Below are 13,744 nucleotides of genomic sequence, written 5' to 3' on the forward strand. Positions count from 1 at the left end.
ACGAAGTTTTACCACAGATTCGAACAGCTTTTTCTCCGTATTTTTTAAATGAACGAATGTTTTTTGGCTATGCAATGAACGAAACAGTTACTATACTTGTCTATTATCAAAAGTTGTTCAAACAAACGTAGACTCTATCTTTATTAAAAACCGGTTTATAATCGTCTGGGCGAGTGAACCCACCGGTGGCTTCGCGCGTCTGAGGACTTTTTCTTTCAAAATGGCGTGAACCCCCCGGTGGTTTCCTGCCGGCTTAGAGGTTAATGCCACATCCTTCAATAAAAAAACAGTATTATGTAATAAACAAAAACTTATTCTTTTTTTCTCAGGTGCATACACTACGAAATGTACCTGTAGTTAAAGAAGATCTGGGATTTAATGGAAGCTGTGAACATCTAAGAAAGATATTAAATTCTCTGGGCTTACTTACAAAAAATGTAAAACAGACAGATCGGCACTAATGGAGAAGCCTAATATAGCAGCAAAGAGGGAACAATATTTAAAAATTAAAATGCATAATAGAAATTTGCCTCAAGAACTCCAAAAACAGGTTATTTTCTTGGATGAGAGCTGCATACACTTATCTTACAAGCTTAAAAAATGTTGGCAATCAATTGAAATTAGTGGAGTGCGACACAATATATCTAAAGGCAAAAGATATATTATTGTGCATGCTGGGAGTGAAAAGGGGTTTGTTCCAAATGCACTATTAATTTTCAGTGGCACAAACAAGAATTAAGATTTTCATTCTGAAATGAATAGAGCAAATTTCAGTAAATGGGTTACCGAGAAATTAATTCCCAATTTGACAGAGCCTTCCATTATTGTTATGGACAATGCTTCTTACCATTCGGTAGTCATCAATAAGGCCTTAACCAGTGCAACAAAAGTTGCTGATGTAAAGCTATGGTTGCTACAAAACAACATACAATTTGATGAAATGATGTGTAAACCTGAATTGTTAATGATTGTAAAGCGCCACAAACCAGAGGCCGTTTATGAAATTGACCAAATTTTGGGGGATCATGGTCACACTGTGGTACGGCTTCAACCATATCATTGTGACCTCAATCCTATTGAATTGATATATGGGGAGTTGCAAAACATAAAATTGCCTCTGTCAATGTAGGGTCCATTGATATACAGGTAGGGATCTAGTTCATAATTCGTTTTTCTTAATGTTATTAAGTTGAACTCATAATCAATAATATTTTTATTCCGACACATGGCAGCTGAACAAGCATTCCAAGCGATTACTGCCGAAGATTGGAAAAATTCATGCCAACATGTTACTTTTCTCGGGTAGAATATCTCGATGAAAGTGTTTTGGAATCTGATTGATTTGAATTGTAAGTTTTCGCGAATGTTAGACGACGAAGACGACCAACACCTCATTCCGCCCCGTGACCATGAAGGATTCAGCCTTCGAAACGTCGAGAGTAAAATAAATCTAAAAAGTCGCGATATTATCCGAAAATTAGTTTTAAATTGTTATTTTGTTTTATTAAAATAAATTGTACAAACAATAAATGGTTTATTTTCCCATTTATCCTATTTATTTTACTATAATTATTAAACCTGCTCGAATCTCTAATCTCCAATTACTAAAATTATGCGAAGTATAACTAAAAAGAAACAAGTTGTAATTGCATTATTACTTATACAAATAATGCAAAGAAGATGAATAAAAAAAGGCGTAGATGATTTTGAGTTCATCCTATTTTGGAAAGAAGAGAAGAGTTTGGAGAATTTCATACGAGTCTGGCTAAGCTTCTGTCCACTTAGCGACCGCGCGGTTGTATTATTCAGAGGAATTTAAATGTTGTTGCCTAGTAAATAGAATTCGAATTCGCCTTTAAAGTACGTGAAAGCGTAAAAAAGTTTTCGCGTCGTGTGTCTGGGAGCTTTTAGCGCCCAGACACACAACTTTAACAATAAATAAAAATAACAAGTATCTAAACATTTTACGTCGTAGTATATCGGGTTGCCATATATTTGATTTAGGCGCCCTCATTAAATCCATACTCTTTTTTGCCAAGCTGTAAATTAACTTTAAACGAAATAAAATAAATTCTCTTAACAAAATTACTGTAATTTTTCTTAAAAGTTGCTCCATAAATTATCTTCGTTTATACAATGAATCACGTACAACAAATATTATATTTGGAGCTCATTTTCTTGTAAACAATTCATAATATTGGAACTAAATTGAACCTTTACTTGCAAATACAAAAAAATACAACGATTTTCAAACATTAGACTTTGTTGCAATTTTTTTTTTTTGTTGATCTTATTGTTTTAGACAAATTGTACAATTAAGCCATTATGTCATATAAAATAGTGTTTCGTTCCCATAGACTGATGTACCTTTCAGCGAAATAGGTATGTTTTATCTCATAAATTTGTGGTCATACGTTTGTTCTTTGCTAGAAATATTAGATACCTATGTATTTAGATGTAAGATAAATATAATGCAATGAAATGTTATGTTTTAATTTTAGTACATGATGCTAAATTAATTTTCTTTCAATGTACATATTTTGATGAGCAATCGGTACTTTTGTTGGGCAAGTGGCATATTTGGGTGTGAAAAAACTGCTTTTTTGGTAAGTGGTTAAATACTACCCTTGTAAAATTACCAGTCTATGCGTGTTGAGTTCGCGATCTTTTCTCCCACTTAGCCCCGTCCCCGGTATGAGGAAAAACGAAGTCAGCTATTGATAAACAAAGCCGAGCAGGTACTTCCACACCACAACTTACCACTCGGCACTAGTCATCTTTAAATATTAAATATAGGTCGAAACTTAATTTACTCACGTAGTTCACTAAGTAGTCTGTGATTTACTCATTGATTTTTTTTTTCAACATTAACCATAGTGTCACCAAACGCGCAACAAATAATTAAGTTGCTTAATTTTGTGAGGCAAAGAAAAAGGATTTTTTTTTGAAAGTTTGATTAATGTTGAATCTCATTAAAATAAAGAAACGATTTAAGGTCATCTAATTTTATAATATGCTTTACATTTTACATTCTGTTTACATTCACACCAGACGTAATAGATGATTACATTTTGAGTTTCTTAATTCTTTATTGTAATTATTTTTAAGCGATGTATTTGTAATAAATAATGAAAACTCAAGATGTGGGGAATTCGTGGGGAATATGAACTTTGTCCTCCCCAAATTTGGGGATTTTAACCATGATTTTTGGGGATTTTGAACATTGACATTGGCAACGCTGTTATTGACGTCATTTGTCAAATTGTCATTTGTCAATTTCTTGTCTTCGTTGGCGGGGGTTGTTGCGCTTTCGCGATAAAAATATGAAATCCAAACTAAAATAACTTGCTTTATATGCATTTCTATCAGTAATATATTCCATGTTACTAGCATTTATTCAAATGTATATAAGATGGAGGACAACGTGATGTCTGTAAGCGACGTTTTGCATAATAACGGTGAAAAAATAATTGAGTGGCAACCACTCGCATTGACTTTGGTCGAATACCCTAAAGGTAATTTTGTTTTTGTGCTAAGAAATTCTTTCTGTATTCAGCTTCTTGTTTAACTCACAGCTGTACCGATTTTTTTTCTTAAATTCCATATTTTTTGAATAATTTTCTTAATGTTTCAGGTGATTGGATAGGGAAGTTTTTTGCATTTATTAGCTTGTCTCCGTTCGGTATTGGAGCTGGATTCGTGGCTCTGATATTATTCCGACGGGATTTACACACTGTAAGTATTAAAAATAATATCTGTTGTAAAATAAATAAATAAAAAGCTCAAAACAAGTTCTTTCAACAATATGATATTGAGGAAATTCCTAAGCTGAGCATAAAATAACTGTTTGATATGTGCATCCTGCTCATCTTAACCTATGGTGCACGGACATGGTCGCTGACCAAGTTCCAGAAGTCAAAACTCAAGTTCTGCTAGAAGGCATTGGTATGCAGTATTCTGGGCTTTAAACGTATTGACCGAGTATGCTTTACAATGCTGCGTTGACTGGTATTGCTGATGTGGAGAGCAAAACAGTCAGGCTCAAATAGGATTGGGTGGGCCGCATTAGCCAGATGCAACCTGTGAAGTTAGTGAATATCATCACTCTTTGGGTGCCTGAGGATAGAAAGAGATGGCATGGATGGTTGAGAAGGTGTTGGTGGGACGATCTTGATGGATTTGAGAAAGAGTGGTGGGAGATCACCATAGACAGGGAGCAGTGGAGGATTTTGGGGGAAACATTTGCCCAGAAGTGGGACATAATTAAGAATAAATAAAAAACTAACTTGCTTCTGTTACTATGTTACAAGATTTTATATGGTTAAGGTTACCAGCAAAAGTGTAGAAATAAACCAGTTTCAAACTGGTTTATTTCGACATAACAATTAATAACATTTTGATTTTGCAGATTTCATTCTTCATGGGCATATTATTGAATGAAATTCTAAATATAATCCTAAAACACACAATATGTGAAGCGAGACCAATGGTGCGAGGGCATTTATACAATGAATATGGAATGCCATCATCACATGCTCAATTTGTTTGGTTTTTTAGCATTTATGTCTTTTACTTTGTTTTAATTAGGTATGTATAAATAAATTGATAATTTTATAGGTTAAATTATTGTAGAATAACAATTAAATATCAGTCAAGAAAGTTTACCCAGTATTATTGAATCATAACCTTGTAGCCTAATAAGTGTATATCATAAGATATATTTAGTGTTTCACTGTTGTTTAACAAATAAACCCAAAAGCATGGGTTTTGTTTAGGTAGAATTTGTTAGAGATTCTAGCCCACGGCACTGCAGGTTAATGCTTAATCTGCAGTGCAGTAAATAAAAAGCAGCCCTGGTAGATTTTTACTAGCTCAGTTTTGCTGTTTACTATTTTTTCAAATTCGGAAAAAAGACTTTTTGATAGTACTGCTGTATAACCACTTTTTTGTCAAAGCTTAACAGTAATAACTGGAAAGGTAGAATGTAAACTACCAGGCTGTCATTTACCTTCAGTTATTTGGTTGGATGCTGGCTGGCTGTAACTTAAACAGCATGTTTTTCTTAACCACTATTAAAGCAAGTGGTAATTCATAAACTAATCTGCAGTGGTTTTTCAAAGGATGCTAACAACTTGTTGCATTGTTTCAGACTACATCATATTAACAACAACAGCATAATATCAGCACTCTGGAGAATGATTATTGTAGGCGGTTGTCTTACACTGGCAGTGCTTGTAAGCATTGGCCGAGTGTACCTCAACTACCACACTACTTCTCAGGTTGTCATTGGGGCAGTAGTTGGGTTCTTATTTGCCACTTTATGGTTTACTCTGGTACATAGAGTGTTTACACCTCTGTTCCCACAGCTGGTGTCATTGTAAGTACTTGTGTATTATTTGCTTTAGCTGATATACTAATATTTTCATACTTATTTGAAGAACTTATAGTTTATTGCAACTGCCTCTGTGGTCAAATGGTTACCATGCTGATCTGTCTCGCAGGGGTCCCGGGTTCGATTCCCGGGCCGGGAGAAATATTTGTATTGCCTACATTTATTTCTCTCATGAGTTTGGGTGTAATTTGTGGTTGTTTATTTGTGTGTCCATGGCACCCTCGATGGAGCGTTTCCCTAGTGCGGGGTTATGAGTATCTACGTTATTATTATTTTTATTATTATTATTAACATGACGAATGTGAATAGTTTGGACTATATATTGGTTCCTTCCATACATTTACATGTACTACCACTAGTATGGACACCTTCTGGAGTTGATACACCAATTATTATGAATATAGTTAAAATTATGTTTCTTTGTATCTGTGGAGAAATTCAGTTTATGGATACCTCACAGAGGTCTACGACATTAGGATTAGAAACAATATGAATAGATCTAAGTAAATTATGTAAAAAAAAACATTTATTGAGGATTGCAGTCAAAAGTATAATGTCATAGAAAAAACAATGACATAGAAACATGAAAAGATATTTAAATTTGAATTACAAAGGAACGCACATACTAAAAAGGTTTGCTCTATTAAAAACATTTAACCTTCTTCAACACTCCTTAAATGAGCTAGTAGAGCCAGTCCCAACGCCTCCTTAAACCTGCATTCCTTTCAAACGTCTTTCATGCTTTTCACTGCTCATTCCTTTCGTTAACACATCTACAGACATCTCTTGTATTGACACATACTTCAAGCGTACCTTACCCATTCGCACCATTTCCCGAATGTAATGATGCCTCACGTCAATGTGTTTACTTCTCCGATGATGCATGGTATTTCCAGCAATTTGAATTGCAGACTGACTATCATTGAGTAGTTCGACAATTTCATTAATCCCAGTCAGCTCGGCTAGAAATGCAGTCAAAAATACTGCCTCCCTGCATCCTTCCGAAAGAGCCATTTACTCGGCTGCAGCACTGGAGAGTACTGTTGTTGTTTGCTTGCGAATTCCCTCATGCTATAGGACCTCCCCATCCTCCAAATATGAATACAAAACCAGTGTAAGATTTCCTATCACACACATCGCCTTCATGATCTGCATCCACGTTGCCAACAAGTTTTCTTCCCGTTTTCTTGAATGCCAGTCCGAGTTCTTTGGTTCCGTTTAAGTACCGAAGCACACGCTTTGCAGCGGTCGAATGTGTTTGATAGTAACAACTGTTAAACTGGCTTAAATAGCTGACTGCATACGCAATGTCCGGCTTCGAGCAGACAGCTAGGTAATTCAGTGAACCAATCAACTCTCTGTATGGCAGTTCACTTGGTAAAACGTAATTCTCATCTTCTGGTTTCACGAGGTCCAATCCAGTTTGAACAGGAGTCTTTACACTCTTGCAGTCACTCATCCCAAATTTCTTATGTATTTTCTCGAGATACTCCGATTGGTTGAGCTGTATGGAATTCCCCTGCTGTTTGATCTTCATTCCTAGAAAAACATCTACTTCACCTAAGTCTCTCATTTCGAATATAGTTTGAAGCTCCTTCTTAACTGATGTACTTTCTTTTTGATCATTTCAGAAAATTTATATATCATCCACATAAATTGCAATAAACATCATATTGTTTTGTTTCTTCCTTGTATAGACACAAGGTTCAATTTCGGATCTCTTGAAACCCATATCTAACGAAACTTTGTGTAATTTCTCATACCATTCTCTGGGAGTCTGCTTTAATCCGTAAAGAGACTTCTTCAATAGACAGACATGTCCTTCTTTACCAATTTCTTCGAAACCTTTACGCTGCTTCATATACACCTTCTCTTTTAAGTCTCCATTCATGAACGCAGTAACGACATCCACCTGATCAACAAGTCTATATTTGTACCGTATCTTCCCCGGCTCTTTTTTTATTCTAAAAATCCATTTAGAATCCACGAAGAAGCCATTTGCCTTTTCTACCAGATCTGGTTTTTCTTAATTGCATCGAGATCTTCTTGAATTGCTTTACGCCATTTATTTCTATCTGGTCTGGATAAAGCTTCGTCAGGTCGGATTCAGGTCAACCTTTCTGTTAGACCATGCTTCGTCAGGCGTCTTCCCTTTTACAGCACGTGTAGGACATCTGTTTGAGGTATTGACCGCTTCAGCCCAATATTTCTTGCTAAGTTTCGATTCTTCAAGCATGCTTCTAGCTCGTTCAAAAATTGAACGATTAGCTCGTTCACTTTCCCCCCTTTTTGTTGCGGTGTATACTCTATTGTCAGCTGATGAACAATACCATTATTCCGCAAAAAAGTATTTACGCGTTCATTGTCGTATTCTTTCCCCTTGTCTGTCCTAATTGCCTTTAGCTTTTTACCCATCTGATCTTAGAATAGACCTCACTTTTGTTCCGCAAAAAATAAACAAAAGTTTTTCTTGAATTATCGTCAATAAACATCAGGAAATACCTATACCCTGCAAATGAAGCAGTCTCCATAGCAGTCTCAGTAGCACGTGTACTCTATTGCTTCGGAAAAGGTAATGTAGTTTGCTTACCTTTCAAGCACGACACACACTGTACTGAATTTGATTCTCTTGTCACGTAGTAATTTCATATTGCCAAGTCCTAAACGTGCAAGTCTGCGGTGCCATAGTTTAACTGCATCATCAGTAGTTATTTTCAAACCTGAAAACAAGTCAGGATTAGAATTAGGTTTCACTACATAGATTCCTTTCTGTTCCTTACATACTAACTCAACCTTACCGCTCAGTTGACATTCACTCTAGTTTCGGCAAATAGACAGCTTCCTTCACATTCACGTTCAACTCATCCGAACAAATATCACCACGACCTTGTCCATTCATTCTGCTCCAATTCGCGCAGGATATTTGAACTGGCTCCTCCAACTTCACATAGTTATCTAGCCAATATCTCCTGTTAGTGATATGAAATGACGCTTCAGAATCTAATATCCACTCTTGCGAATCATTCTTACTGGTATGGAGTGCCGTATATGTGGTGTGCGCATGACAGTTATGCAGCTTCTTCGGGCAAAAACGAGCTTTATGTTCTTCTCCGCACACATAACATTCAATTTTATTTTTAGCTGTCGCTCTGGATTTCCCCACTCTGGGATTTTCCTTTGCTTTGTGGCTACTTCTCTTTTTTGTAGCACCTAAAGCATTCTGCGGCTCTGTGTCAGTTATTAAATTGACATCTATCTGCAGCAATTTTGTTTTACGTAATGAGTTGTCAACGTAATATTGCTGCTTTCTATCGCCATCCTCATTGGCTCATACTGATCTCCTAGCCCTTGTAGCATAAGTGCAGCCAATATCTCTTTGTCTACTTCTTTGCCCATATCAGCTAGCCGGTTGGCCAGCGACAGCATCTCGGTGACGTAGACTCGTGGGCTGTTATACAAGCTCAGCTTCTGACTAACAAGGCGTCCTAGCAGTCGACATCTGTTATTTGCTCCTTGATCTTCGAAGGCAGCCTTCAAAGCATTCCAATTTTCTTTAGCTGTATTTGCTTTCTTCACATGCACTATACAGTGTGGTTTCACCGTTAGGAGCATCTTAGCACGTACCTTCCTGCCAATCTTAAGACCCTCTGCAGTTGTTGGTATTTCCTCAATATAGTCCCAAAGATCTTTCATGACTAAGTAAAGCTCAGCTTGTACTTTCCACGTCGCATAGTTAGATACGCCGTCAAGTTTTTCGAAACTTTGCTGTAGTCCTCCCGCAACCTGGGACTTTCTACTGGGACTAATATTGTCTCCATCTCCGACAAGATTCATCTCGGTTATTTTTCTAGAAATGTTTTTCCAACCACGCTCTGCTACCATGTGGGTAAATCCAGAGTTTGTGGATACCTCACAGAGATCTAGGACATTCGGATTAGAAACAATATGAATAGATCTAAGTCAATTATGTATAAAAAAACACATTTATTGAGGACTGCAGTCAAAAGTATAATGTTATAGAAAAAACAATGACATAGAAACATGAAAAGATATTTAAATTTGAATTACAAAGGAATGCACATACTAAATAGGTTTGCTCTATTAAAAACATTTAACCTCCTTCAACAGTATCTTTAATTTTTGTAGCGAAGGCGCCATTCTGCTTTTGAGGTGCCAAACCTTAATTTGTTTGAAATTTTTATCCATATTGTACTCAGTTTTTTGTGACATACCTTATGTCTGGCATTAATTATAAAACTAAGCTACTTGTTATCTCGTATTGGCATTCATGATTTAAAAACATGTAATTTATTTTGTTTAATTTTGAAATTTGCTTTACTTGTTGTTAACTCATATGCTTAATTTTACAATGAAAATTGTTTTTAATTTCAGGAAATTCTGCGAAATGCTCATGCTCAGAGACACAACTCTAATACCAAATGTGTTGTGGTTCGAATACACGACATCGAGACAAGAAGCGCGCGCGCGCGGTCGCAAAATGGCAGCTCTGAAGCCGACGCAATGACGGTGCGCTTGCGCCGTCGGCCGGGCCCCGTGGCCCCGCGCGTGACGCATGGTCGCCGCCACGGCCATCGTGCTGTTAGGCGGCCTACTACTTTTACAAACACCACCAGCGCGGTCCGTACTCCCGTACTAGAAACCTAATCCTCCGAAACAGGGTGAATAGAAACTCGAACGTGAATAGAAAAAAGTGTTCAAGTGTATTTTTCTCATGTTTATTACCTGTAAAATTATGGCAATATTTTTGTTGCTATATTTTGTAAGGCATAGAGTTCTCACTAAGAATTATCTAGTTTTACATAATAAGACTGTTATCACTTGAATAGTTTCTACTCACCGCATTAGTTTCTATCATATCTGTTTCTGTAATACCATAAACTTATGGCAATAATTAGGATCACTTCCAAAAAGGACAAAAGTCCATGGAGCTGTTGTAGAATTGCAATAATTAGTCTTGTGAAATGATATGACATTCTCTACGTTGTTTTTATAACTAGGTCTAGATCAGTTAATAGTGAGTTTGCGACTATATTAATTGTGAAAGTCGTAAGTGCGGAATAGGAAAATCAATAATAAATTTAATTAAAATAGTATAGCTTGACGTAAAAAATTGTGTCAAAGTACCTTTCATGGTTTGGCGGTTGTGTATTAGTGTAATTGATTAGAGACCATATAACAAGCTAAATTATACTGGATTCACCTAATATAATGCATTATGCACTCGAAAAAATGTAAGCGTATCCGCGAGAGAGACATTGTAAAGTGCATTTATATCCCCAGGAAATAATATTCCAAGCATCATTAAAATTAAATATGTTTCAAGCGGCAAGCGCGCAATAATGTCGAACTTAGGAAGGCTAGAAGTATACTATGGCATGGAGTTCCATCCAATTAAGTCGAAAGTCATCTACAATTCTATGCAGAAATTGTTATTGTATATACGAATATAACAGTATAATATGCCCTGGAAAGTTATACGATATACTAGATAGTATATTTTAGAAAGTAATTTGAAATATTGGGTAATTATTAGAATTGTAATACTCTACATACTCGTCACAATTTATATTTAAAAATATTTTTTATTTTATTATCAGTTTATTGCGTCCAAGAATTCCGAGTAATCATTATTTGTCTTCTATTTCTTTGACTTCTAGTCCAGGTATTAACAAATTTATTTCTCATCATATTAATAAATTAACCATGGACATCGTTAAGATTGTTTAAATTTCGCTAAGGAGTAATTAATGATCATTAAACGTGTAATTATATTTATTTGCCACCATGTAAATTTTGTAATTGGGTAACCATAGCGTTACAAGACTATCAAATTCTGACTTTTCTGATTGGAGGATTTTATTACAAAATGTACTTTATTCTGATAATTTATGTACTCATTTATAATTTGTGTACATCGTCAACACACAGTACAGTAGTAGTATATGTAACAAATACCGTCTTTTCATGTACCATACAAAAAGTAGGCGGTCTTGTTAAGCTTAAATTTTGGTAGTAGTGCAGTATTTTTTAAGTCAGTTACTCGTAAGTCTAAAAGACAATGTATGTCGTTCCTTTGCCATATTAATCCTCAGAAGGAATTTGGTAGCGTATCGATGGCTAGAATCTGCGATATTGATGTTAGAATCACGCTCAAAAATCTCACAGAACTTTTGGAGTCCGCTTGAAGGGTATTTCAATGTAATACGTTATGAATTATATAATACTTCTCCGTATACGTTAACTTAATATCCAGTTTTCTTTGAGACATTATGAAGGCACCCTGTATAATAAAACTACCGTTGATCAAACTCGATCTTATCGGATTTTTTTGTCACGGACTTTCATTATACATACTTTTTTACAAACTAAATACACGTACAAACTTTTGTTTGATAGGGTATTTTTTAACGTGAGACGTATTTGCGTTTTTGTGTTTCTTCAACTTCGATTATATTTATATTTTGTAAATGTGTTTTTGTAAAAATTTCAATATATTTTTGGTAGCTATGTCGGGTTGACGGTGTTGGATATTCGCCCAAGTTTTTAATAATTCAATTTAATTGTAACAACGACTCAAAAATTGATGTAACAAATCAGATATAGCGCCAATATTGTAGGGTCCAAAATTAACATGTCGGCCTTTACAAGGGTAACAGCTATTAGAAGCTTAAATCACGAAAAAAAGATAAAAACTGATCGTTTTGGTCATGGTAAACACATTCAATAAACTTTTGACTATATAAACTTAATAGGTTAACTACTTTGAATGTTATGGCGTTTGTACATGATTACAGAAATAGTACTTTTAAATATAAATTTTACAGAGAAAAGCCGATATTCAGTGTCTGACCTCTACTGTATTTATTTTATCATTAATTTATGTCGTGCGTTCAAGAGCTCAAATTATAATCAGCTGCGAAATAATGATGTTACTATAAACAAGATTTTAAAGTTTAAAAAATAAACATAAGTTTCTGGACAACTAGTGGTCCATTGTGTTTTGTCAAAGGTTACACTGCCAAAACTCTGTCAATAATTCAAGTGTAAGGGCGCCTTCAAATTAGACGCTTGTAGAAGCGCGGCATTCGCGCGTTTGTAGCGCTTCAGTAATTTTTAGTTCACTAAAAGCGTCCGCCCATTTGGGCGTGTGTGGCGACCACTAAACGCGACTACAAGTGACGGATGAGATTTTACTTTTTTTTTATTGTAAAGGGGTTCGCGATATTGTTGCTTGAGTTGCTTTCTCAGAGGTCCGTAGCTGGAGAAGTTTAGAACCGCTGACTTAAGACACTTACCATTAATTAGGAAGAAAGAACGTCGCTAGCGCAGTAAGTTGAGATAATGGAGGTAATATTACGTATCAGGATTTTAAGTATACTTAATTTATTTGCAAATTGTTATTTTCGAAGTAATAAGTGCTTCCAGTAATTTTAATTTATTTTTAAGTTTGGTCTAATTCTTGTTTCAATTGTTTACTCGATGACTAGTTGGTACAGCTTATTAATATTATTCATGTCGTTGCCCTAAAATGTTGTCTAGTCAGTACATTTTGTCTTTCAACCAGACTGTGTACTTTAGTAAATTGTAATACACAAACAAAAGTCCAAAATCCATTACAAAGTTTTGTAACGGATTCCTAAAAATGTTTTTTCAAGATCATGTACACATGGTAAATGGTACAAGTTTTCATCCAGTTAGTGATATACATGTAGTATGTTTAAAGAAACAGTAGGATTAGGTTTACACTACTACTGCATACGTTGTCCTCTTCAGAAAAAAAAAAACAGTTCTAAAATCTTTGAAGAAGACCTGTGCGTACCACCTAGTGAGATGTAAATTTCCATGTTGAATGGTTTCTATAATCCTTGGCAGCTCGCCTCTATTACACCCGTCTTTACAAAAGGTTCCCACGCTATAATACAGAATTATAAAACCGCACACGTTTTTTGCGTAAATACGGTAACGCTATCATACGACAGCAACGTATACCTTAGTTTGGAGCACATGCCGCTTATGTTTTGTTGTATATTTACATGGAAACAAATTGCGACAATGGTTCTGCTTTGTGTAATTTACAGCCTCCAGTTTGGTGTGTTATTAACAAATAAATTTATATTTTTTCATTCGTAAATGTTCGAAGTTAGTAGTAGCTTTAGTAGTTATAGCTTTTTATAATACGGGGAGGTCACTATTATACGGTGATAACAACGTTATAAAATTAGTTATGCTTTGTTTCAGTAGCTCTGCTCAACAAATTAATTTTTGATAGAAAAGGTAATTTAGCAATGAAGTGTGAGCGTGGGTGTGTGCGTGTGTGCGTGCGCGCGCGCT

General features: G+C 35.5%; 1 protein-coding gene across 1 annotated transcript; it reads left to right on the plus strand.

Annotated features, from left to right (window-relative positions):
• Positions 1-3,383: 3,383 nt before the first annotated feature.
• On the plus strand, positions 3,384-13,597 carry LOC113234703 (dolichyldiphosphatase 1-like). The gene is made up of 5 exons (XM_026470147.1): positions 3,384-3,515; positions 3,635-3,735; positions 4,409-4,587; positions 5,150-5,377; positions 9,785-13,597. Exons 1-5 carry the CDS (start codon positions 3,413-3,415, stop codon positions 9,915-9,917), a joined length of 744 nt encoding a protein of 247 aa, XP_026325932.1. The 5' UTR covers positions 3,384-3,412; the 3' UTR covers positions 9,918-13,597.
• Positions 13,598-13,744: the final 147 nt, after the last annotated feature.

Source organism: Hyposmocoma kahamanoa, unplaced genomic scaffold, assembly GCF_003589595.1.
Source record: "Hyposmocoma kahamanoa isolate Upper Pololo Valley unplaced genomic scaffold, ASM358959v1 102, whole genome shotgun sequence".
NCBI lineage: Eukaryota > Metazoa > Arthropoda > Insecta > Lepidoptera > Cosmopterigidae > Hyposmocoma > Hyposmocoma kahamanoa.